Source organism: Hylobates moloch, unplaced genomic scaffold (assembly GCF_009828535.3).
Source record: "Hylobates moloch isolate HMO894 unplaced genomic scaffold, HMol_V3 SCAFFOLD_9, whole genome shotgun sequence".
NCBI classification, from domain to species: Eukaryota; Metazoa; Chordata; class Mammalia; order Primates; family Hylobatidae; genus Hylobates; species Hylobates moloch.
The window spans coordinates 24,142,091-24,168,709 of NW_026652284.1; the positions used below are offsets into that span (position 1 = coordinate 24,142,091).

General features: G+C 47.6%; 1 protein-coding gene and 1 non-coding gene across 5 annotated transcripts in view; one reads left to right on the top strand and one right to left on the bottom strand.

The window, feature by feature from the left end:
- PAFAH2 (platelet activating factor acetylhydrolase 2) overlaps nucleotides 1-16,997 on the bottom strand; it is a 36,338-nt gene extending 19,341 nt beyond the window's left edge. For 3 of the 4 annotated variants that reach the window (XR_009214987.1, XM_032759385.2, XM_032759386.2), the window contains exons 1-7: nucleotides 16,839-16,997; nucleotides 9,206-9,342; nucleotides 7,902-8,055; nucleotides 6,686-6,782; nucleotides 3,308-3,376; nucleotides 2,795-2,936; nucleotides 1,226-1,339 (exon numbers count right to left, since the gene is read on the bottom strand). Coding sequence is in view for 3 of the 4 variants with exons in the window: in XM_032759385.2 (XP_032615276.1) it covers nucleotides 1,226-1,339; nucleotides 2,795-2,936; nucleotides 3,308-3,376; nucleotides 6,686-6,782; nucleotides 7,902-8,055; nucleotides 9,206-9,295 (666 nt within the window). In the remaining variant the exon portion in view is untranslated. Of the gene's footprint in view, nucleotides 1-1,225; nucleotides 1,340-2,794; nucleotides 2,937-3,307; nucleotides 3,377-6,685; nucleotides 6,783-7,901; nucleotides 8,056-9,205; nucleotides 9,343-16,283; nucleotides 16,297-16,838 lie in introns of those variants that run through there. The other variant, XM_058444523.1, reaches the window with a different exon arrangement.
- An 8,712-nt stretch (nucleotides 16,998-25,709) lies between these two features.
- LOC116813990 (small Cajal body-specific RNA 18) lies at nucleotides 25,710-25,792 on the top strand. The gene has a single exon (XR_004371097.1). It is a non-coding gene; the product is annotated as a small Cajal body-specific RNA 18 (non-coding RNA).
- Nucleotides 25,793-26,619: the final 827 nt, after the last annotated feature.

Consider the following 26,619-nt stretch of genomic DNA (forward strand, 5'->3'; position numbering starts at 1 on the left):
TAGGAAAATATTAATTGACATAAGAAGATACTCATACTGTCTTGCTAAATGAAAATAAGGCCACAAAACAGCTTGTATTAAATGACAACATAATTGTGTAAAAAAAATACATATATTAATACATGTAAAAATAACTGGAAGGACAAATATCAAAATATCGAAAAACGTTTTTCATTTTTCTTCATGCTTTCGTGAAATTTCTTGGTTTTCTGAATAGAGCCTGAATGACTTTTGAAATTATGGAGAAAAAAAGATTGGGTGGGGGTGGGGCATGAAGAATGTATCTTCATAAGCACCAAATTCCATGACCAGGATGGTATTATACCCTCCCGGGAGGGTTCTTGGGATCCCCTCAAAAGAAGGACTGAGCCTGCAGTGGACACAGGTTGTTTGCTGCTCAGTAGCCTCAATCTTCTCCCCGCCATCCATCTGGCCCTGTGGGTGGTCAATCACCTGACCCAGAAATGGGAACGTAATTGGAATACCCTCTCCCTCTGACACAGGGACTGGCCCAGAGGGACATGAGACCCACGTAGGGTCACAGCTTTCCCAGATTAGTGGAAGCTAAGACAGTCTCTTTTCTTTGTAAACCTGGAGCTGGCCGGGCGTGGTGGTTCACGCTTGTAATCCCAGCACTTAGGGAGGCCCAGACGGGCGGATCACCTGAGATCAGGAGTTCGAGACCAGCCTGGCCAACATGGTGAAACCCCGTCTCTAGTAAAAATACAAAAACTAGCCAGGCATAGTGGCAGGTACCTGTAATCCCAGCGACTCAGGAGGCTGAGGCAGGAGAATCGCTTGAACCCGGGAGGTGGAGGTTGCAGTAAGCCAAGATTGTGCCATCGCACTCCAGCCTGGCGACAAGAGTGAGACTTTGTCTCAAAAAAAAAAAAAAAGCAAAAAAAACTGGAGCTGTAAGTTGGTGTGCAGGCTTGAACTGCTAGCGACCACCTTTCTTGCCTAAAGGAGAGAGTCTGGTGAGAAAACCACATATATACAGAGAAACCAAACCAGGAGAGGGGAGAGAAGAGTGCCAGGGCTTTGAAGAGAATGTCTGAGACCGTGGGTCTAACTACACTGGCCTAAAGTTGGCCTTTAGTCTTCTTGATAGTTATATGAGCCAATCAATTCTCTTTTGGTTTATACCAGTTAGTTAGGTTTCTGTTACTTGTAACCGAGAAAGCCCTGAATACTGGGCTCTAGGTCATACCAATTGCTTCCATACCTTCAAAGTCATCAGATCCAAGCCACCAGGCAAGATGTTGAAGACAGTCTGCCCAGCAGTGACCTCTTGCAGGATCTTCAACACCCGTAAACACTCGCTTACCCGCTGATGCACCTGCAACAGAGACAGTCCCAGTGGGACTGGAACACTCCACAACTGTCCAGTGAGAATCTCCCTCACGTATAGAGCCAAGGAAGAATGCACAGATAGTCTACCCACCCATGCCTCAGCAAGCACCTTGGGCGCCACGTCCCGAGAAAGGCTCAGCTACCTTGCAGCTCACATAAGCATTGTCTAACAGCATAACAGACTCAGCCCTGTTGTTCTGACTCTAACTACCTAACCACAGGGCTGTCAGAAGGATCCAACGAGATGATGTACATGAAAGCATTTTAAAAACAAAAGGAATTAAGAGTGCTGTTATTAGCAAACCAGTACTGGATTCCACTGCCCATTTACATCAGACATCTATTGTTTTTGTCTCCCAAGCACTTACCCCCTTTCCTTCTCCTGTTAACCCTGCCTTTTGAGGATGGCCTTCCCACCCCCATTCTAACAATGTATTTCTGGTGGGAACTTCCCATTTTGTTACTTCTCCCCAGGCCTGGAATCCCTCTCTAGGATTTTTCAAACTGCAGTTTGGCACGAGGGTAGGGGACTCGCGGAGCAACTCAAACACAGTCCTATTCTCATAGGTGACAAGGCTGAACACAGACAAGGTCAGAGCTGTCAAGAGCTGTAGTTCTGACTGGGTGCCGTGGCTCACACCTATATCCCCAGCACTTTGGGAGGCCACAGTGGGAGGATCGCTTGAGCTCAGGAGTTTGAGACCAGCCTGGGCAACATAGCAAGACCCTGTCTCTACTAAAAAAAAAAAATTGTGTGGTGGTGTGTGCCTGTAGTCCCAGCTACTCAGGAGGCTGAGGTAGGAGGGTCACTTGAGCCTAGGAGATTGAGGTTGCCATTGAGCCATGTTGGTGCCACTGCACTCTAGCCTGGGTGATAGAGTGAGACTCTGTCTCAAAAAAATAAAAAATAAAAAAAAAGTAGCTGGGCATAGTGGTGCATGCCTGTAGTCCCAGCTACTCAGGACGCTGAGGTAGGAAGATCTCTTGAGCCCAGAAGATTGAGACTGTAGTGAGCTGTGATCATGCCACCGCACTCCAATCTCGGTGACAGAGCAAGATCCTGTCTCAAAAACTTATAGTTCTAACCTTGGAAAGTAGGCCAGTTTGACGATGAGACCCACCAACCAAGAGAGAGACAGAAATGAGGATGAAGAACAAATCCTGACGGCATTTAAGTCTGGTTCCAATTGTCCTGCTCTTCCTACAGTCTACTTATATGAGCCCATCATTCCCTTTCTTGCCTAAGTAAGCCTAAGTTGGATTTCTGTCACAGCAATTGCAAGAGTCCTGATTAATAGCCTATGTATTTCCACTGATGTGGCAAACTCAGACCCGCTACGACTGACATTTCAAGAGAGGGTTAACTAAAAGTCTTGCTATCAAACATAGTAGGGGGAGGACAGGCTCATTAACTCTCCCTCCCCAACTGGCACAAACTTACCTGCGGATTCCGAACATGAAATTCCTTCTCCCCTTCCTCAACTCGACGGAAAGGGATCCATTCCTCCTCCAGGAATTCATTGGTGGGCCGGTTCTCTTCTGGGGCCTGCTTGCAGAAATAGGTGGTTGCCGCTGACCGGTCCCTGAAACACACACATCATCAGAGAGAAACCAGAAAACATCCTTGAGTTTATTTTTCCCCTTTACCAAAGCCTCCCTTTCATCCAGGAGGCTCTAGATCACCCTTTGGCTAGTAGTGAAGGAGATCTGGGGCATGCATAGGAAGTGGAAAAAATACAGATTTTAGAGACAGATCTGGGTTTGAATTCCAACTCAGCTATGTCACTTTTGGGAAATTATTTAACATCTTTAAACCTTGGTTTTCTCTTCTTTAAAAGGGGTATAATGCTGGCTTGCATGGTTGTCAAGAGGGTTAGAAATAGTACATTGACAGGGGACTAGCCTATATCCTGGCTCACTGCAGGCACCCAATCCATGGCAGCTCATCCCTCACCTGTGCTCTGGCACAGCAACCACAAAGCCACGTGAGGCCAGCTCCATGCAGAAGGCTGAATACAAAGTCCTGGAGATTCAAAAGGGAACAAGGAAAAGGGATCAAAAGAACAGCCCAGCCTTCACCCTCATTCCAACAATGCTCTGCTAGCAGCCATCTTGTGGAATTACCATATCAACCTTAACTGTCTACCTCTGGCTTCCTTTCACTTGAGAGAGAAATAAACATTACCATATTTAAGTCACTATTATTTGGAAGTTTTCTGTTAAATACAACTTGTCCAATTTCTAAGTGATACAGGGAGATCAGGTTCTTAAGTTCCTTTTCACCTTCTCCCACTTTTCTAGGGAAGGCAGTGAACTGGACTTCAGAGCCAGAGAGATTTCTGATCCCTTCCCAGTTCAAACTGTGTCACCTTGGGCAAGTCTGCCTTCCAGAGCCTGTTTGCCCAGCTGAAAAATATGCATTCCTGCCTGTGTACCTCACGGGGATATGTGGGAATCAAATGAGACAGTGGCACACTGAGAATGGTTAGGTATTTAACTGCACACATTCCAACTTAGGATAGGAAACCATAGGTCCATGACCCATGGGAAGGATTTCAGAGCCTGAATTAACCACAGATGCAATGAGAGGAAACAATGTTCCTTATCCTCCCTTCCTTTTTCCTTGGAATTTCACTCTGGTTAATGAGAGTATTTATAACGGACTCGCCCAGGTCTAATGAATTGTGAAGTCTCAATACAGATTCTTAGACCAAAAGGACCACCTCCAAAGTGCTCACCTGGTCTCTCCATAAATACTTGTTGGCCTAGGAGGAAAAGGTTTCTTTGCTTCTTTTCCCTGCTAGACTATAATCTTCCTGAAGGAAGGAACTCTCTCGTCTTCACTACCGAATGCCCAGCCCTGGCACACAGCAGGTACTCAATTTATTGAACAAGAAAGCAGCATCAAAAATCACCTACTTGCCTTTCTAACTTCATCTCCATGTTTACTCTCCACTTCCTGCCATGGGCTACAGTTACAGGAGTCTATGTTCCTGCTACTCTAGCAGATGCGATTTCCTCGATTTGTTAATCTTGGTATGTCCCACCTTCCTCTCATGCCAAGGGGCTGGCACAGAGCAGGTGCTCCACAGATGTCTGCTGAATGAATGAGAACCTAGCAGAGCACAGCCCTTGTATTCATTCAGTAAATACTTATGGGTAAACAACTACTTTCCAGGCACTGTCCTAGAAACCAGAGCAATAGAAGACAGATGTGGTCTCTGCCTTCAGAAGGCTTACAATCTGGTGAAGAAGACAGGCATTAAAGAATAATTACACAAGTAATTAATTCATTACAGTTATGTCAAATGCTGAGAAGTATAGATTGTCTTATGAAAGCACATTCTGGAAAAATTAACCTAATATAATATAGGTGTCAAGATGGGTGTCCCTAGGACAATGACATCCAAACTAAGATCTTAAAGGTAATCTGGAATTAGCAGGAAAAGACGGAGAGGGGGAAGAAGAAGAGAAGAGCAGAACAGTGAATAGTCCAGGCAAAAAGATCAGCCACAAAGCACAGCACAGATGAAGATAGCGAGGCAGGAAATAACCCAGTGCCTTTCAGTAAGTGAAAGAAGGCCATTTTGTCTGGAGAGCTACACTGGAGCAAACAGCAAGGAACAGGCCTGGAAACTTTGTCTTGGACCTGCATCAAGGTAAGACCATGAAAAGAACTGAATTAAGTTCAAAGAGCTATTAAATTTTTTTTATATATATATAGAGTTTTGCTCTTGTTGCCGAGGCTGGAGTGCAATGGCACGATCTTGGCTCACTGCAACCTCCACCTCCCAGGTTCAAGCAAATCTCCTACCTCAGCCTCCCAAGTAGCTGGGATTACAGGCATGCACCACCACACCTGGCTAATTTCTTGTATTTTTAGTAGAGACAGGGTTTCTCCATGTTGGTCAGGCTAGTCTCGAACTCCCAACCTCAGGTGATCCACCCACCTTGGCCTCCTAAAGTGCTGGGATTACAGGAGTGAGCCGCCGTGCCCGGCCAAAAATTTTTAAGAGGGAAAAAACATTCATTTACTCAACAAATATTTATTGAGTACCTATTATATGCTGGGCACTGCTTTGAGTGCTGGAATGACAAGATCATATTTCGTTTTAAAATAGATCTCCCTGACAGGCGCGGTGGCTCATGCCTGTAATCCTAGCACTTTGGGAGGCTGAGGCAGGTGGATTGCCTGAGGTCAGGAGTTTAAGACCAGCCTGGCTAACATGGTGAAGCCCTGTCTCTACAAAAATTAGCTGGACATGGTGGTGGGTGCCTGTAATCCCAGCTACTCGGAGGCTGAGGCAGAAAAATCGCTTGAACCCGGAAGGCAGAGGTTGCAGTGAGCCGAGATCATGCCACCGCACTCCAGCCTGGGCAACCGATCGAGACTCCGTCTCAGAAAAAAAAACATCTCCATGGCTACAGTGTGGACAATGGTTTGGGGGCTGGGAGGCAAAAACAGATGCCTTTGAGATGTGCAACATTCTGGGACCTAAACTAGACATATATGTTGATGAACAGACAGAGAGAACATTCACAAGCTTAAATAAGAACACATGGGGCCGGGCGCAGTGGCTCATGCCTGTAATCCCAGCACTTTGGGAGGCCGAGACTGCTGGCTCCACAAGTGCAGGGAGCAAGTCTGTCTTATTCACTACTACGCCAGTGCCACACACAGAGTGAACCCTCAGGTTAAATAAATGACTCTCGGTGGGGCACAATGGCTCATGCCTATAATCTCAGCACTTTTGGAAGGCTGGAACGGGAGGATGGCTTGAGCTCAGGAACTCGAGATCAGCATGGGCAACACAGTGAGATCTTGTCCCTGAAAAAAAAAAAAAAATTAAAAATAGCCAGGCGTGGTGGTACATGCCAGCTACTTGGTGGCTGAGGCAGGAGCATTGCTTGAGCCCAAGAGGTTGAGGCCGCAGTGAGCTGTGATCACGCCACTGCACTCCAGCCTGGGCAACAGAATGAGACCCTGTCTGAAAAAAAATAAATAAATGATGCTCTGATCACAAAGCTCGTGCTCCTTCTAGCATTTCTGGGCTATCACATAGGAGGAAAGCTAAAAGTGTATATTTATATAAATGCCGGACAATGAGAAGTAAAGCATATGAAGGCTGCCGAAAGGCTCCACAAGGTGAAAAGGACTTGAAAAAGGCCTTCCGGAGAAGGTGAAGCCAATGCTATGGGACGAAGCGGATGGGAGATAAGACAGCTAGCAGGTGGAAATGTCTTTTTTTTTTGCCCTTTGAGAATAAGCTAAGACTCAGCAGCTGTCACCAGGCAAGGAGTATGGCAAGGTCTGGGGGAAAGAAGATCTTACCTGAAGGCTCCTAGGCCATGGGAGAAGATGATCAAGGGGTATCCAGAGTCCTTTGTCTTAAAAGGGCCATTCCAGCTAACAGGCAGGCGACAAGATCCTAGCAGAGACATGGGCTATAGAATATCTGGCTGCCCCAAAGCTGTTATCCCAAGGGCAGCCTGAGTATAGGTGTGGGTGGGGACATGTGTTTCTCCCCTCTGGAGAACCACCATCGGTCCCTGAGCAGCTCAAGGCAGTTAATCACCTATTTCTTCTCCCTTTCTTCCCTAGGAAGAGTGAACACAATAGAAAATGGGAAGCTAAGCCAGGCGCAGTGGCTCACGCCTGTATTCCCAGCACTTTGGGAGGCCAAGGTGGGCGGATCATGAGGTCAAGAGACCAGCCTGGCCAAGTGAAACCCCCTCTCTACTAAAAATACAAAAATTAGCTGGGCGTGGTGGCAGGCTCCTATAATCACAGCTACTCGGGAGGCTGAGGCAGGAGAATCACTTGAACCCAGGAGGCGGAGGTTGCAGTGAGCTGAGATTGTGCCATTGCACTCCAGCCTGGGCAATAAGAGCAAGACTCCGTCTCATCAAAAAAAAAAAAAAAAAGAAAGAAATGAAAAGAAAATGGGAAGCTAAGTCCAAAGTGGCAGTACTGAATTCTGGGGTAAATTGCTGAGATGCCAAGGCACTGGGTGGAATTCCTACGTGTGGGACCTTTGGGGGAAGTGGATGACTCAGTGTTACCCTACTCAGAAGAGGGGTGGCTAGAGGGAAAACTGCAGGAGACTGTATGCTCCTTGATAGTTAAGAAGCTTTCTTTGATACACACAATAGCTGGCACAGAGTAGGAATTAATACATGCTGAATAAATGAGCAATCGGTGCCATTTATGGAACACATTATATGTCCCAAGCACTGCATTAGAGGCTTTACGTACATCCCGTACTACAAACCCCCAAAGGCACGTATTTAGACAGGTTCAGTAACTTGCCCAAACCCCATGGCTAGTAAATTATAAAGTCTGGATTTGAATCCAGGAAAGTCTAACTCAGTCACCAAAGCTCTTTCATATGTAATTCTCTCCCAACTCTCCATACCACACTGGCTAATGGATGCCCCTTACAAAAGCCTGGACGCTGCAGGCTATAAGGTACTGCATCCACCTGGGGATCTCCCAGGAACATAACCAAACAACTGGGAAAGCATGCAGAGGTCAGGCCAGCTCTTACCCACAGCCAGGTTGAACAGCAAGCCCCCCCAGCGCTTATTAAACTGCAGGTACTCGGCCAGGCCAGTGCAGTACTCATAGCGGGGAATCCACAGGGGCTGCTCCATGGTCTCCTCTGCCTTTTGGCAGGGGTAGAAGAGTCGAAAGAAGCTCCCCTGTAGGAAAGAAGAGAGCAGCTGCTCAGAGCAAGGAGCCCAGGCTAGATTTCCCAACAGCCACACTCAGCAGGTGTTTGGGGCACCAGCAAAACAAGACATCAAAACAGGGAAACTGAAGATTCAATTATCATACCTGAATTTTACATTCAGAAATCTGGAAAGAAACAATTTGCTTTTTAGCATATATGTAAAGCTTACGTTATATCAAATAGCCATCTGTATTTTGAATTACATTGTGGGAGGGGGCACCAAAAATATTTGAGTGCTTGGGACAATGAAAGATTTAAATCTGGCCCTGAGCCTAGGCCTGGAGGAGCCCCAGGAGTTGGAGATTAGTTCTCGTGCTGAACAGGGTGGCCTTGGTAGCTCATCCAGGCCACTCTGCTAGGACAGCCCCTAGGAAGCAACAGCAAACTCATTTTACATGGGAGTAGGTGAGGGGTTACTAGGAAGTGTGTGCCTCTCAACGGAGACAGGAGGTCCAAGGGCTAGCAGAGAAAGACCTAGGAACTAAGCCAGGCACAGTGGCTCATGCCTGTAATCCCAGCACTTTGGGAAGCCGAGGTAGGAGAGTCGCTTGAGGCCAGGAGTTAGACATCAGCCTGGGCAACATAGCAAGACCTCGTCTCTACTATATATACATATATATAAGTTAATTAATTAAAAAGTCCTAGGACCTGATAGAGGACCAGTCCAGAAGTCAAAGCAGGAGGAGAAAACAGATCAAGGCAGGAGAGAGAAGAGGAAGCTGTCCCCCTACCCAGGTCAGGGAGTCCAAGGCCAAAGGCACACGTCCATGGCTCTTTCTCTCACACACTTGGATTATGATACGATTAGAACCCTTCCAAGATCAGGCATCTGCCCTCAAAAAAGGTGAGAGGATCTGCGAGCTGCCTCCAAAGCTAGAGTCCCCCCTTTCCTCTTAGGTGGAAAATGAACCCATTATCTCTGTCTATTGGGATGTTTCTAATGTTTGGAAAGAGGAAGAAAAAGCTCACGAAGACAGACCTGGGGGCTTGATAACCAATCCAGACCTGCTCTAATTCATTTTCCCCACCGTGGGAGTGCAGGATCAGACTTGTGATCAGTAAGTCATGGTGCCGGCAGAAGCAGTGCAAACAGAAGAAAGGGAGCTGGGGACACTTACCTGGAGATTCTGACCCTCCATCACATCCCCACAGCCTACGAGGTGAGGTCCTGTGACAGGTGGAAAACCCACAGACTGGTTGACCCCCATTTCATCCCTGGGTGAATCAAATGACTTGCCGGAGCTGAACTTGCTGGCTGGATGGGGGAACACAGAACAGCAGCCGCTTGCTGGTTTCCTCTTGGCTTCCTGTTGCTGAAATGTGTTATCTGTTATCCTGTCCACCCCTCCTTAGCACCTCATCCTCCCTGCCGTCACTCATTAAATCTTGCACCTACTACTTTGCTACATTGCCTTTGCCAAGGTTGGGGGTTGTTTTTTACTTTGGTAGGGTAAGGAGACGGCTGTGAAGAGGAAAGAGAGCCCTCCATAGTCCTCACAGCCCATTAACAAATGTTTATCCAGCAGCTACTATGTGCGCGGCACAGCAGCAACTGCTGCAGAGACTGTCATGCAGACCTTGCTCTCCTGAGGCTAATAGTAACCACTAAGATCCATTATTTATGGTTAGCACTGTACAGACCTCTTTATAGACGTTATATACATTGCATCATTTCATTGTCTCAACCACTCTCTGAGGTAGGTACTTTTTTTTTTTTTTGAGACGGAGTCTCGTTCTGTTGCCAGGCTGGAGTGCAGTGGCATGATCTTGCTCGCTGCAACCTCTGACTCCCTAGTTCAAGCGATTCTCCTGCCTCAGCCTCCTGAGTAGCTGGCATTACAGGTATGTGCCACCATGCCCAGCTAATTTTTTGTTTAATTTTTAGTAGAGTCGGGGTTTTGCCATGTTGGCCAGGATGGTCTCGATCTCCTGACCTCGTGATCTACCCACCTTGGCCTCCAAAAGTGCTGGGATTACAGGCGTGAGCCATCACGCCTGTCCTGAGGTAGGTACTATTAAGACCTTGTTTTGGCCAGGCGTGGTGGCTCACGCCTGTAATCCCAGCATTTTGGAGGCCAAGGCGGGCAGATCACCTGAGGTCAGGAGTTCAAGACCAGCCTGGCCAACATGGCGAAACCCCGTCTCTACTAAAAATACAAAAATTAGCTGGGTGCAGTGGCGGGCACCTATGGTCCCAGCTACTCAGGAAGCTGAGGCAGGAGAATCACTTGAACCTGGGAGGTGGAGGCTGCAGTGAGCCGAGATTGCACCACTGCACTCCAGCCTGGGTGGCAGAGTGAGACCCTGTCTCAAAAAACAAACAAACAAAAGACCCTGTTTTACAGATGAGGAAGCTAAGGCATAAAGAGGTTGAATAACCTTCCCAAGTTACCCAGTGGCAAACCCATCTCTGCCTAATCCGGAAGCCAAGTTCTTAACCATTACTGCTGATCCTGCTCGGGGGAGATTCAGTTATACAGATGCAAAGTCACTGAACTAAGCTTTTTCTTAAAACTGTTTGATTTTTTGAGAGACAGGGTCTTGCTATGTTATCCAGGCTGGTCTCAAACTCCTGGGCTCAAACAATCCTCCTGCCTACGCCTCCCAAGAAGCTGGGATTACAGGTAAGAGCCACCACATCCAGCTTTAAACTACTGAATATGGGGTAGCACTTACGCTGGGCCTTTAAAGATGAGGAAGTTGAGAGGCAGGGGAGGAGGAAGAAAGCACTTATAGAAAAAAACCTAAAAGGAAAAAAAGCAGAGGTAGAGAAAAGTATGATGTGGACAGTAGATCAAAGAGAAGCTTTCAGCGTGACAGGCATGCACACTCCTGACTAGATAACATTCCTACGGCTCAGCTGCTTCCTAAACTGGGGCCAGTGCTCCCCTAACCCTCTTCAGTTTCATCATCTCCAACATCAACATCATCGTCACACTTACTCTGTGCCAGGAACTATGTTTAGTGCTTTTCACATATTATTTTATTTAATTCTTTCAACAGTCCTCTGAGATACGTATTATTATCTCATTTTACAGATGAGGAAACGGATGCTTGACAAAGGCAATTTACCCAGTAACATATGGTAAGCAGAGCCAGAGTTCGATCTTGGGCAGTATGGTTGTAACATGAGAACATCAAACTTCCCAGTATCCCTTGCCTTGTGATTTGGGTGGGGCTGACCCCTCCTTAACCTCCAGAGCTGAGCCTTAATTAACCAGAGCCAGTCAGTCCTTCTTATTCTCTGGTCAGTATTTGGATGAAAAGTGGGCGTATGGCATTAGGTCGGCCCAATAGGAGTAAAGCCTGGGACTTTGGTATGATGGTTGAGGGGAGAAAAGTTATTTCCTGTTTTGAACTAGTGTGATGTGTAGATGTCACCTGTCAAGTGGCCTTGAACCACAGCAGTCACTTCTGCCACCTTGAGGATGAAGATACCCATGGTGGATGGCAAAACCAAAAGAATCACAGAGAAATAGAGACCCATTGGTGAAGACATTAAGAATCCACAGATTAGACCATATCTGAAACCTGACCCACTCCTAGACTTTCTAGTTACATGAGTCAGTAAGTTCCCTTGGTTAAACCAACTGAAGTTAGATTTCTTCTGGTTGCAACCAAAAGCATCTAAATGGATACACACTGAGTCTGGGGTCCACATGTTAATGATTAAATTATTCTGCTTCCTTTAAGATGCTCTGGGAGAGATTCGGGAGTTCCAGTCAAAGCATGTCTGGGTAAGAAGAGACCTAAGAGAGCATTTCTGTCAATCCTCCCCACAGTCGTTTTCCCCTTCTCCGTGTACATACATGTGCTTTCCCAGGGAAGACACCAAGGTCCGGAGAGATTAAGTGAGCTGCTCAGAGTCACAAGCAGAACGATGATAACAACACACAGTCTCCTGGTTGTCAGCTGCCACTTGTCTGGTCTCAACAATCCTAACATCATTCTATTTAACTTTGAAAGATAAGAAATTATTTTCTTTCTACTACAGATAGCGTCTTCATTTTGTTTCTTTTTAGCAAATTTAAAAAACAAACCCAATTCTTTTGAAAAAGAAGCTAAGCTCCTGATGTCAGTGGGTTGTTCAGCCAGAGTGAAGGGGGATGAGCTCTGCTTAGCCTCAGACCCTGACCTTTCCCCATCGCTTGTTGTTGAGGTCTGCACATGGAAGACCTACTGCTGGGGCCACAAGACACATGTCACTCACATGACAATGAAGCAGCTGCAAGTTCAACTGTCATAAAAGAGAGGCAGACAAAAGACCACAGGAGTTCTGAGAAGAAACAGTGTTCCTTTAGCTTGGAAGTAGAGAGCAGGGGAAGATGGGAAAGGCTCTTTCAAGCAGGAGAGAGCGAGCAAAGGCACGGTAAGAAGGAAGCTTGTGTGAGAAACAACACAAGGTGAGAAGAGAAAGTTGTGACCAGATTTGGGGAGGAGCAGTCCCTCGAGTGCTAAGCTAAAAAGTTGGAATCTACTCTGGAAATGAGGTCATGTCCATGAGAGATAGTCTGAAAGAACCACAGTGGAGGCCCGCTCGTTTGGTGCCTAGCTTTTTTTTTTTTTTTTTTTTTTTTTTGAGACAGGGTCTTGCTCTGTCTCCCAGGCTGGAGTGCAGTGGCTCACTGTGGCCTCACCCTCCCAGCTCAAGTGATCCTCCCACCTCAGCCTCCTGGGTGGCTGAGACTATAGGCACTTGCCACCACACCCGGCTAATTTTTATATTTATTTGTAGAGATGGAGTTTCATCATGTTGCCCAGGCTGGTCTCAACCTCTTGGGCTCAAGCAATCCTCCCGCCTTAGCCTCCCAAAGTGCTTGGGATTACAGGAGTGAGCCACTGTGCCAGCCCTGCCTAGCTTTCTTATCTTATGCAAGTTATCTGATCTCTCTAAGCTTGATTCCCCATCTGTACAATGGGAATGCTATCCATCCTCACAGGGTTGCTATGGAAATAAAATGAAATAATGCATTCAAAGCACCTGGTGTGGTACCTGACTCTTAGGAAGCATCCAAGAAATGTGCTGATTGAATGAAAAGTAGAAACACTAGGATTTGGCCACTGAGTGAATCTGGGGAGTCAAGAGCCAATAAGTCAGGTTTTAAGATTGGGGAACCAGGACAATAGTCCTTAAGCTTCTTATGGGAACAGATTTTTGTCTCACTCTGCATAGAGATCAGCACTTAGGACAGGAATCAGGATAAGGGGACTTGGAAATGGCCAAACAGAAGACAGCAGAACTCTCTTGTGCTCCCGGAAAGTTTCTGGGAAGATCATCAACTAAATTGTTTGGAAATAAAAATTACAGAAGCTAATTGGCCAGAGTGAAGCTAACACGCAAATGAATCCTTGTTTCCTAGGCTCACATTGACTGATGTCCAAATAGGATGGAGAGATGGAAAAATCCAATCTGAGTTGCAAATTTTGCCAAAGAGACATTCACACAAAGCATCCAGAGTCATTTCTAATAAAAGTCATGGAATTTTCCAAGGAAATCAGCCTATGTGTCTCTACCTTCTTTTGCTCACTTTGTCTAAATAGTTCATGATGGTACCTGTCCAGAAGCCTCTCCATCCACTGAGGCCCAGTGAAATCTCTAGTCCTCTGTGAAGCTTTCCCAGGTCCTTCCAACCTTTCCTCCTCTCATTTCTGATCACTGTCCACATCCATGATCTGGTAACCAATCTTAGACTACCTTAGGGCAGCTCTTGGATTAACACCTTTTCTAGTAGTTTTCAACCAGTGACTTGCCTGCAACAGTGGTCTATAGAGAATCTAGATCTTAGGTTCCTGAACCTATTGTCACAATCACCTGGGAAGCTTTTCAAAAATGTATATTCTGGGGCCCCTATTTCTAGGGATCAATTCGTTTGTAAAAGCTTCCCAGGTGTTTCTGATCAGCAAAGTTTGAGAACCTCTGGTCTGGACTTCAATTAGAAATGTCTCTGGATGAACTTTTCTTTCATTCAGACATGTATGCATGCAGCAGACACTTACTGAGTGTATACTGTGTCCTGGTCCACCATTTTCACGACTACGATTTCACTTGCTATAATCCCCATGGCCACCCAGAAGCATGTTCCTATCACTAGACTTAATGTAGTGCCCTGCATATAGCTGGTCTCAATAATTAATTTATCCAATGAATACTATTTAATTTTTGGTACACTTATGCCTCATCTCTTCAGATCTACTCCGGGGGTAAAGACTGGGTTTTATATTTTTTTGTAGGCCAAACCGTCTATCTGCACGCTTTCCCCACATAGTTGGGACTCAATAAATGTTCCTTCATTTGGCTTTGATTTAAACCCATCTCAAGTCTTCTTTAATCTTTGTTTTTGATCTAAAAATAAGGCTATATGGAATAATGGGGGAAAAAGGTTTTGATGACTCTGAATTCTACCCGTCACTTATTAGCTGTGTGATCTTGAACAAGTTCCTCAAACTCTAAGCTTCTGATAATTTATTCTCACAACAAAAATAATAACTATGGCCAGACGCGGTGGCTCATGCCTATAATCTCAGCACTTTGGGAGATCAAGTGGGAAAGACTGCTTGAGCCCAGGAGTTCAAGACCAGCCTGGGCAACATGGCAAAATCCTGTCTCTATAAAAAGTTTAAAAATTAGCTGGATGTGGTGGTATGCAACTGCAGTCCCAGTTACTCAGGAGGCTGAGGTAGGAGAATTGCTGGGGCTTGGGAGCCAGAGGCTACAGTGAGCCAAGATTGCGCCACTGCACTTCAGCCTGGGTGACAGAGCGAGGCCTTGTCTCAAAAAGAAATAGTAACTATGGGCCGGGCGCAGTGGCTCATACCTGTAATCCCAGCACCTTGGGAGGCTGAGGCGGGCAGATCAGGAGGTCAGGAGATCGAGACCATCCTGGCTAACACGGTGAAACCCTGTCTCTATTAAAAAAAATACAAAAAATTAGCTGGGCCTGGTGGCGGGTGCCTGTAGTCCCAGCTACTTGGGAGGCTGAAGCAGGAGAATGGCGTGAACCCGGAAGGCAGAGCTTGCAGTGAGCCGAGATCGCGCCACTGCACTCTAGCCGCCTGGGCGACAGAGCAAGACTCCATCTCAAAAAAAAAAAAAAGAAATAGTAACTACTCATGAGATTGTTGATGAGGATTAAATAATGCATGTAAAGCACTTGATGGATAGAAGGTACTACAACCACAGGAGGCAACTATAATTATTTTAACCACATGCCCTCTCAAGTTCCTTATATGTTGTTTTTTTTTTTTTTTTTTGAGACGGAGTCTCGCTCTGTGGCCCAGGCTGGAGTGCAGTGGCGCAATCTCGGCTCACTACAAACTCCGCCTCCCGGGTTCACGCCATTCTCCTGCCTCAGCCTCTCCGAGTAGCTGGTACTACAGGCGCCCGCCACTTGGGCCCGGCTAATTTTTTGTATTTTTAGAAGAGACGAGGTTTCACCGTGGTCTCGATCTCCTGACCTCGTGATCCGCCCGCCTCGGCCTCCCAAAGTGCTGGGATTACAAGCGTGAGCCAACGCAACCGGCCAAGTTCCTTATATGTAAAATGGATACTTCATAAGTGAAAATATTGCCTAGGGCCTGGTGTATTTTGAGTGCTTATAAAATGTTAGGAACGAATTAACAATGCTATGTCTCTCTTTCCTAGCCAAGGTCTCTCATTTTTCCTGGATTAAGCCCTTTGGCAAAACAGATTCTTTCCCAGCAGCCTTTTCAGGCCTCAGACACCCCTACCAAAGCCAGTGTCTACCGAACAGGCCCAGAGGAGCCCAGAGGGAATGGATGGAGCTTAGGTTGCAGCTGTCCTCTCCTGCTGGGACCCTGTTTCTGGTGAGCAGAGGACTGCTGCTCTGCCAGCTGTGTGACCCTTTCATCACCGGATATTTCAAGATACAGTCCAAGATAAGCACTTCTCTTGTGCTTCCTTTCAGACAAAGCTCTCTGAAGACTAAAAGCTCATTGGCCTGACCTTTGGTCTCTGGAGGAAGTGAGGAAATATCATCCAGCTCGTAGACAATGAAGACACCAAGCACTCGAGGGATGAGATTGAGCAACAAGGTGGCAGAGCTAGAGAAGAGGCCTGATAAGAGTGTTCCAGAACATTAATAATTGTGATAAAAATAATCTGTCTCTTGTGAGGGCCTTACAGTTTACAAGGCATCGTCACACATACTAGCTTGTTGGCTCCTCAACACTCCTCACCTGAGACTGATGGGGCAACAGTCATCTCCGTTTTAGAGGAAGAAACTGAGTCCCAGAGTTGTATGATTTGCCCAAGGTCACAGAGGGTGAGGGGCAGAGCTGGCCTAGAACCGGGTCGGCTGACTTCCAGTCCAGGGTAATCGCGGATCGGAAAGAAGGAATGGGGACCCTTCTTCCACCGCCGTGAAAAACAAAATTGAGAGTAAGAGTAAAGTACACAAAGGGTGGAGGAGCATAAAGAAGCCCGGGGTTCAGGGAGGTGAGGCTGCAGGGTGAAGGTAGGGCTGTGGGGACCAAGGTGGGGCTTGCGGGCCCTGGGTCCTGGGACGGGAGCTCAGTGGGGATTCCAGGGGCGCTGCCTGTTAAAAGTGCGAGGCGACCGTGGGAGGGTCAAGGGAGTGGGTGGCTACAGGTGTCTGAATAGGAGACGTAAAGGACGAAGATTAATGTGCAATTCCTACGATTGAGAGACGCCGAGGCCCCAAACCGGGCCAGAATACGAAAGTCTGCAGGGAACTCAATTGAGATATAGGTGTTTTCTCCAATCAAACTTACCCAGTCAAGCAGATTCCTCAGAAGCAGCCCCAGACGTTTAACTCGACGGAAATGAGAAACGGCCCAGGAACCCGTGGCCCTTTGGTCATTGTAGTTTCCAGGGCTCAAAATGGACCCTTGGAAGTACTTCCCGTTCCTCAATCTAGAACTACAACTCCCGATGTGCAGTGCGCGAAATAGCGCATTACAACCCTAAGACTACAATTCCCAGAGTTCTACGCGACCTCCCAGCCCCGCGTGGTCGTGCGAAACCGCCCAAGGCCCGGGATGCGGTGTGATTCCTCCCCCTGGTGGCCTGAAGTGGAGCCGCCGCGATTTCTGCTCTCGAGCGGAGGGTTTTGCTTGTAGTTCCGTGCGTAACCCTCCGCCTCACCCTCCTCAAATAGTCCTCAGGCGTGCCTAGAAATGGCCACCGCTTCGCTTTATTCTCAAGGAGCTGGGAGGAGGTCGGAGTTTGTTTTGTGTCTTCTGCACATTTTGCTTCCTGTAAGAATAACAGACTGATCATTCAAGTTAAGAGGACATTCCCTACCAGCCTGCACCTGTTGACACCTGTGATTTTCTATTGTCCTCAAAAGACTCCCTGGCAGAGAAAGGGGAGGAACCCGAGTAATCTCCTGGGCCGCATCCACCCCGCATTACGGTCTTATGCTGGCTCTTAGCGACGCTGAGGGACAAGATACCGCCCCTAGCCTCAACAGAATCACAGTCTAGCAGAGAATTCAGACAAATGATTAATGACAGCACAGAGCCGTGATCTCATGGGCAGACACAGCAAGCGTGGGAGCCTTGAAAAGGGGCCTCTGGCCAGGCTTGGGGGAAAGGGGCGGTGTCCGCACGGCTTCTTAGAGGGAGTGATGTTTGTTAACATTGAGACCGGGTATAAGGAAAGAACGTAGCCAGGAGCACAGAGACTGTGAAGGACGTTTCAGAGCATGGCATTAAGTTCAGTGCTGGCTGCAGCTGAGTGTGAGGGAGGGAAGGAGACTATTCTCGGGGGAGTGGGGGTTAGGCAGAGCCCATCCTCAGGAGTCCTGTAAACTTCCATAGGAAATGTGGATCGTTCAGGCAGCTCAAAAACGTTCAACGGCCCTCTACTACCTATGAAGTGAAGTCCCAACTGCTTAGCCTGACATTCAAGGTCTTCTCCAACCTGCACGCCCCCAAGCCCCACCCCCCACCCTTCAGCGCCCCTCCTCTGGGAGCTTTGTTCATGCCTCCAAAGTTTCCGCCGACATCTGTGTGTGCCTCGCACATGTGAGTTGACTCACACTGCCTTGGTTATCTCCTGGATTAGAGGTCTTAACTCTCGACACATCGTGAGCTCTTTGAGGTCAGGTACTGAGTCCTGCAGTCGCCCCCTCCACCCACTCTTGCAGCCCACATCCCCCCCGAATCACCAGGGTCCAGAGTCCCTGCTTCAGGCTCTCCTCTCCTGCCGACATACTGTTGCCACCCCCATCCTTCCAGGAGCCAAGATAAAGTCATCAGGAGAGAGTGCTGGCAGACCTGCATTGTGGTAATTAAGCCTCGGATCTCATTACATCTGTGGCTGATGGCGGCGGCCACAGAACCTGAAAAGCTTAGTGCAGATCAGAGAGCGGCTCCCTTTGGCCCATTAATCCGTGCTGTGCAGCTGGCCAGAACACTTAGGACAAGCCAGAGGTCCTGGTCATGAGAGGGACAGATGGAGGTCATTTCTTTCAGTCTCCTACTCCCAGACCAGGCCATGCTGGAGCCATTTGCTGGCCAGCCGAGTTTAAAATTTCCCAGGGATGGGCATGTCACCACCTCCTTTACCTCCTTTGTCACAGGAAGATCTTCCTTGGGCACAATCAGACTCTTCCATGTTGCAAAATAAAACAGTTGAGTTTAACTACACTTCCTTCCAATCCAGTCTTTTCTAGGATAAACAACCCAAATGCCTTTACCTTTTTAAGCAAATGGTTGATTTTCCAGTATTTTCATCATAGAACTCATCCTCCAACAGCCCAAAGATCCCTTCAAATCTGCTGTCAGCTACCATCCCAACTCTGGCCTTTACTTTGTTGCTAAATTGCTTCAAGTTGGTATTTGGGTGACCAGCTTTGGATTTCTTTTTTTTTGGGGGGGGCGGGAGTGGGGGCAGACAGAGTCTCCCTCTGTGGCCCAGTGGCGGGATCTCAGCTCACCACAGCCTCTGCCTCCTGGGTTCAAGCAGTTCTCCTATCTCAGCCTCCCTAGTAGCTGGGATTACAGGCACGTTACCACGCCTGGCTAATTTTTATATTTTTAGTAGAGATGGGTTTTCACCATGTTGGCCAGGCTGATCTTGAACTCCTGGCCTCAAGTAATCTGCCCACCTTGGCCTTCCAAAGTGCTGGGATTACAGGTGTGAGCCACCACGCACCACCAGTGGACAAAACTTTTAAAATAAAGGTAGAATAGGTATACAATAAAGTATGTAATGTGCACTAATCTTAAGTATACAGCTTAACTTCTTAAAAACATTTGCTATAACTACCATTTACTTCAAAATGTAGAACATTTCCAATATCCTGAAAGGTTGGCTTCTCAGTTTGTAATCAATCACCCCCACCCATCCTCCAGAAGGAACAACTACTTTCCTTCTCTTATCATCAACTAGTTTTGAGAAGCAACATTTTTTAACTTTGACAATAACATTTTATGCTCACTGATAGGCGATACTTGTGTTGATGCCATTCCAGTCAAAGACCACCGGAAACACACCTGTATTAAACCAGTTGTATTAATTATTCATTGCAGCAAGGGAGAATGCAGGCAATGGGGAAATAAGGGCACGGGGGGTGCATCTCAGTAGGAAGTTGGAAGAAAGAACTTACAGAATTTGGGCTTTTGTTAGATAATCTGGGGAGAGTTTAAGGAAGCAGGGCTTGGCTTTGGATTGGATGCTGTCAAGAACAAGGGTAATTCTATGACTGAGGGTCTTGATAAAATGTATTTAGAAGGAGGGGAGGCTAGACCAAGGCTAAAGCTGTCATAGGTAGGAAGCAGCAGTCTCTCATTTTAGATGGGGGATGGTTGGTCTTTTTCATGGTTTGGACAATATCCATTTTTTGTTTGTGTTCAGACATGATGACAGAGTGGTCTTGTTTGTGTTTGGATTCATCACAGTCACAGAGTGGCCTTGTCTGCTGTTGATGTTTTATGAAGCTGTTTATGTTCAACAGGACAAGGCCAAGGCCTGGCTGTGAGTGTCAGGCTGGCCTCTGGACTTTGGGAGCTGCTTTCCTCTTCCTTACATCCCAACATATGGTGACGTCTCTTCTGGGCTGCATGCTTGGCATGTAGAAATGATTTGTGTTGGCCGGGTGCAGTGGCTCACACCTGTAACCCCAGCACTTTGGGTGGCCGAGGCAGGCAGATCATGAGGTCAGGAAATCAAGACCATCCTGGACAATATGGTGAAATCCCATCACTACCAAAAATACAAAAATTAGCTGGGTGTGGTGGCGCGCACCTGTAATCCCAGGAGGCCGAGGCAAGAGAATCACTTGAACCTGCGAGGCAGAGATTGCAATGAGCTGAAATCTTGCCACTGCACTCCAGCCTGGCAACAGAGTGAGGCTCCATCTCAAAAAAAAAAAAAAAAAAAGGAAAAAGAAAAAAGAAAAGAAATGATTTGTCTTTGTGTCCTTGGGGACTTCCTAGTTAGTGGGGAAAATGGACAAGAAAACAAATAGACACCATTATCGAGCACTCTAGTGAAGGGAATTAAGGGTCTGGTCTCTGGAGACAGGCTACTGAATTTAAATCCCAGCTCTGCCACTTACTAACTGTGAGAACTTGGGCAATGACTATTCTCTAAGTCTCAGTTTCCTCATCTGTACATTGGAATGACAATAGTATTTATATTATGGAATTGTTTCAAGAGTTCAATGAGCTAAACATGGATTGATGGTTACTTAAGCAGCTTGGACTTGGGAGGTGGCCGAGATGGATCCAGGTTTTGGGGCTTGAAACTTACACAGTTTTGGGGGGCTCTCTTTAAGAAAAAGAATTTTAGGCCAGGCACGGTGGCTCATGCCTGTAATCCCAGCACTTTGGGAGGCCAAGGCGGGTGAATCACCTGAGGTTAGGAGTTCAAGACCAACCTGACCAACATGATGAAACCCCATCTCTACTAAATACACAAAAATTAGCTGGGTGTGGAGGCGCGTACCTGCAGTCCCAGCTACTAGGGAGGTGGAGGCTGCAGTGAGCCAAGATCACGCCACTGCACTCCAGCCTGGGCGACAGAGTAAGATCCACCAAAAAAAAAAAAAAAGAAAGAAAAAGAATTTAAAAATATCTTTTTCAAAATTTGCAAAACGTATGACCTGGGAACACATTGCTAGATCTCTGTCCAGGGCCTGAGAAGAGGTTCTGGAGCTAAAACTTCATTCGTTTCTCAATAATTCTGACTGTGGGAAGAGACAAAGAAGCAAAATTATACAATAGCTTTATTCTTTTCAAATCACTGTCTTCAAACAAGCGCTCCCAAAACGTCCTTGCCCTTAGCTGAAAACTGCTCCAGTACTCTTAGCTCTTTCTTTTTTTTTTTTTTTTTTTTTTTGAGATGGAGTCTTGCTCTGTCGCCCAGGCTGGAGTGCAGTGGCGCGATCTTGGCTCACTGCAAGCTCCGCCTCCCGGGTTCACGCCATTCTCCTGCCTCAGCCTCCCAAGTAGCTGGGACTACAGGCGCCCACCACCACGCCCGGCTAATTTTTTGTATTTTTAGTAGAGACGGGGTTTCACTGTGTTAGCCAGGATGGTCTCGATCTCCTGACCTGGTGATCCGCCCGCCTCGGCCTCCCAAAGTGCTGGGATTACAGGTGAGCCACCGCGCCCGGCCAAGCTCTTTCTTGTATTATAGCCTACAGGTCAGTGGGCAATGCTCTAGTGATGGAGCAACTGACTTAGGTCTGGTTCTGTATATAGCTACACCTAGTCTTTATCCGCATTGGGACCCAGGTGGAGTTCAAATGAATCCTTTTTAACATCTTGTTAACAAGATGTGCTTAACAAAGCTCAAGAACAGGAATTGTCCTTCCTTACTTTGCTACTGTAATCATTCTTCCATTCAAAAAATATGTATTGAGGCCAGGTGCGGTGGTTCATGCCTGTAATCCCAGCACTTTGGGAGGCCGAGGCAGGCAGATCACTTGAGATCAGGATTTCAAGGCCAGCCTGGCCAACATGGCGAAACCCCGTCTCTACTAAAAACACAAAAATTAGCCAGGCACGGTGGTGGGCACCTGTAATCCCAGCTACTAGGGAGGTTAAGGCAGGAGAATTGCTTGAACCTGGGAGGCGGAGGTTGCAGTAAGCCGAGGTCGCATCACTGCACTCCAGCCTGGGCGACAGAGTGAGACCCTGTCTCAAAAAAAAAAAAAAGTATTGAGCACTTAGTATGTCCCAGGTATTATGCTTGGCGCTGCATATAAAGCAGTGAATAAGAGGGACCAATTCCCTGCTCACACCATGCTTTCATTCTAGTGAGGAGAGACAGATTTAAACAAACACAGGTGGAGCGTGGTGGCTCACACCTGTAATCCAAGCGCTTTGAGAAGCTGAGGCAGGTGGATCACTTGAGGCCTGGAGTTTGAGACTGACCTGGGCAACACAGTGAGACCCTGCCTTATAAAAAATTTAAAAATAAAATAGCTGGGCGTGGTAGTGCATGCCTGTAGTCCTAATTACTACAAAGCTGAAGTGGGAGGACAATTTGAGCCTAGAAGTTTGAAGCTGCAGTGAGCTACGATTGCGACACTGCATTGCAGGCTGGGCGACAGTGAGACCTTGTCTCTAAAACAAAAACAAAAATAAAACTCCAAACAAACACATAACCAAGATAATTATATACTATGTTAAATGCTCCACAGGAAGTAGGATACTGCTTTGGTGGAGAATGAAGGGAGTGAGCTAATCTCAATAGGGTGGGAGGGAAGGATTCTCTGAGGAGCTGGCATCTGAGCTGAGCCCAAGCATACCTACCATTTATTGATTATCTCCTATGTGTCAGCCTTGTCATTAGGTAACTTTCACATACTTTACATTTAATCTTCCTGTGAAGTATGTCATATCTTTTCCATTTTTCAGACAAGAAAACAGAGGCTCAAAGAGGTCACAGCAGACAGTGTTGACACCTGCCTCATAGCCCCTCATCCCTTCTCTGAGTTCCCTCGCCAGTTTGGTAGTTTTCAGCACGCTCAGGGCTCCACCACACAAGAGCCTGTTTCTCTTGGCTTCCTCGCCTGAGAGCTTTCTTAGGTATCTATGAACCAGCAGGAACAGGCGTGTTATGTACCCCAAGGGCAACCTTCAACCATCAAGAGAGTTGGTGCCTAAATGCCCCACCTCCTCATCTTCACATAGGAGAGTCTTTCTTTCTCTTTCTTTCTTTCTTTCTTTCTTTCTTTCTCTCTTTCTCTCTTTCTCTCTTTCTCTCTTTCTCTCTCTTTCTTCCTTCCTTCCTTTCTCTCTTTTTTTTTTTTTTTGAGACGGAGTCTCTCTCTTTCACCCAGGCTGGAGTGCAGTGGCGCGATCTCGGCTCACTGCAGGCTCCGCCTCCCGGGTTCACGCCATTCTCCTGCCTCAGCCTCCCACGTAGCTGGGACTACAGGCGCCTGCCACCTCGCTCGGCTAATTTTTTGTATTTTTAGTAGAGACGGGGTTTCACCGTGTTAGCCAGGATGGTCTCGATCTCCTGACCTCGTGATCCGCCCGCCTCGGCCTCCCAAAGTGCTGGGATTACAGGCGTGAGCCACCGCGCCCGGCCTCCTTCCTTTCTCTCTCTCTCTTTCTTTCTTCTTTCTTTCTCTCTCTCTCTTTCCCTTCCCCTTCCTTCCCCTTCCTTCCCCTCCCCTCCCCTCCCCTCCCCTCCCTTCTCCTCCCCACCCTTCCCTTCTCTCTAAATTAAGAAACAGGGTCTGGCTCTGTCACCCAGGCTGGAGTGCATTGGCACAAATACTGCTCACTGCAGCCTCAAACTCCTGGGCTCAAGCGATCTCCCCATCAAATAGGATGATTTCACACTGTCTGTCAGAAAGTCTCCAGCAGAACTGCGCCCAGGTGCTCCTGGCAGCAACCCGCACATTCATGTACCCTTTGTTACCTTTTCTCTTGCCGGTCTTACTTTCTCCATGCCCTACTTCTGCTTCCTGAAATTACCTCCGCAATTTAGTTCCAGCACCTGAGTCTCAGGATCTGCTGATGGGAGAACTCAAGCTAAGACTAAGTGACTTGCCCAAGGCCACCCAACCTGTGGCAGAAATGAAATGTGCAGCCAGGTCTGCCTGGATCACATTCCACAGTCCTCACTGCTGCACCCCATGACAGCAAGACTGAGATGGAGCTAAGCCTTTTATTTATTATATATATATGTATGTGTGTGTGTGTGTGTGTGTGTGTGTGTGTGTGTATGGAAAAACTATATATATATATAGTTTTTTCTTTCCAACTTTTAAGTTTAAGGGGTACCTTTGGAGCCTAAGCTTTTTAGTCTGGTTCAAGGCCCTTCACATCCTGACCCTAGCTGATCTTTTTTGACTTATCTCCCACCTCCTCATTCTTGGTCACCCCTTGCTCCAGGGACAGCAAACTGCTTGGGAACATAACGTTCTCCAGCCCTGCCATGCCCGGTCACCCCTGCATATCTTTGCAAATGCTGTCTTCTCTGCCAAAATATGGGTTGAATCTGTGTGGTCCAGACAATAACCACCCTGGCCCCACTCCACCCAAAGAATGCCAAATGCCAGTGTCCAGCCCTGGGAAGGAACACGTTTGTGCCAAGTGCTTGGTACACCTGAGCTCATTCAGTTGGCACAATGATTCTGGGAGGCCAGTAGCTCCACCCCCAGTTTGCAGGTTCAGAAACCAAGGTACGCAGAGGCCAGGTGACTCACCCAAGGTCTTACAAGTAATGGCTGGCAAAACCAGGATTGACCTCAGATTTCCCTGTTCTGCTACCATACCTTGATGCCTGGCTGGAGGGAAGGGACGGGAATGGTTCTCTGACGCTGCTCTCACATTCCCTGTCTGCCAAGCCTAAGTGTAGAGATGGGGGGCATCCGCCAAGGCAGCTGCCAGAGCCCTAGTGGAGGAGAAGGGACTACGGAGCCCAGAAGGAGGCCAGGCTGAGGGGGCTTTCTGCAAGGAAAGGAGCTGGTCATCCTGCTCACTCCCACCTGGGAGGGGGAAGCATTACCCTTTCTGCTTTCTGGCTCCTTCCAGGCCTTTGGGAGTTTACTTGGCCTCAACAACGTCCTGCTTCCCGGAATCTCTCATCAAAAATGATTCTTGGAAACTGGGCCGGTTCAGGGATGCCTAGAGGCCAAGGCAGGCCTGAATTCCTGCTCTTAATGTTCTCTTCCTGGCTCCCAGCATTGTTATCATCAAGCCTATCAAATGCCTGGTAAAGGCTTGCCAGCCTGCAGAACATGAGCTGATTTGGTGAGCACCAAGTTCTCAGCAGTTTTGGAGAAATTGGATGGGGTTGGAATGGGAGTGGGGGTGGAAACCTTGCCAGCAATATCGTGCCAATCTCTGCTTAAAATTTCTAGGGATATTGCTTAGCCGGACATAGCACTGGTTTTGGGTACAGGGGCAGGGCAGAGAGGTTGGCCGCAGATGGGGTGCAGCATGTGTAGTAGGGTAGGGCGTTCTTAGGTCCCCAGGGGAGTGTTTTCCTTCCATGATCAGATCCCATTGTAGGCGGCAATGCCTGCTGCGAGCCGAAGAAAATTATATAAACATGGCAGGTAAAGTGGGGTCGGGACCCAGGGTGGGGGCAGGAGGGGTGAGGGGCAGTGGGCGAGGCTGGAGGGGAGGGAGGTATAGAGAGGCCTCTGCTGCAATAACTGTGAGCCCTGGCCAGGGATGAAGTCACCATTGTGCAGTCTGAGTTCTGGGAACCAGGTGATGGAGTGTGTTCTAAGAATGGACTGAGGGCCGGGTGCAGTGGCTCATGCCTGTAATCCCAGCACTTTGGGAGGCTGAGGCGAGCAGATCACCTGAGGTCAGGAGTTGGAGACCAGCCTGGCCAACGTGCTGAAACCCCATCTCTACTAAAAATACAAAAAAATTAGTCGGGCGGGTTGGCACCTACCTGTAATCCCAGCTACTCGGGAGGCTGAGGCAGGAGAAATCACTTCAACCCGGGAGGCAGAGGTTGCAGTGAGCCGAGATCGCGCCATTGCACTCTAGCCTGGGCGACAGAGTGAGACTCTGTCTCAAAAATAAATAAATAAATAAATAAATAAATAAATAAATAATAATAAAAAGAACGAACTGAGGCCAGGCAAAATAAGATAAGATAAAATAAAATCCCTCTGGGATTGCTTGCAGCCTCCACAACAGAAGTTGCAGGCCTTATAGAAGCCCTTCAAGATCTGGATCAATTTCCCTCAGCCAGGCAGATTCACACCCCCTTCACATCCAACATGACCAGCCGGTCCCTCAACACACATGCGCTCAGCCACCTCCATGCATTTCATACCCAACGTGACCAGCTGGTCCCTTGACACGTGCGCTCAGCCACCTCCATGCATTTCACACCCAACGTGACCAGCCGGTCCCTAGACACATTTCACACCTAACGTGATCAGCCGGTCCCTAGACACCTGTGCACTCAGCCCCTTTCGTGCATTTTTTTGTGCTGCCCTTCTCCTGTCTGCTTCCTGTCTCGTCCTTCAAACCCAGTGAGATGTCACTTTCTCTGGGATGTCCTCCTTGGCTGATTGCTCTGCGCTCCCAGGTGCTTCTCTAACACTTGTTGGCA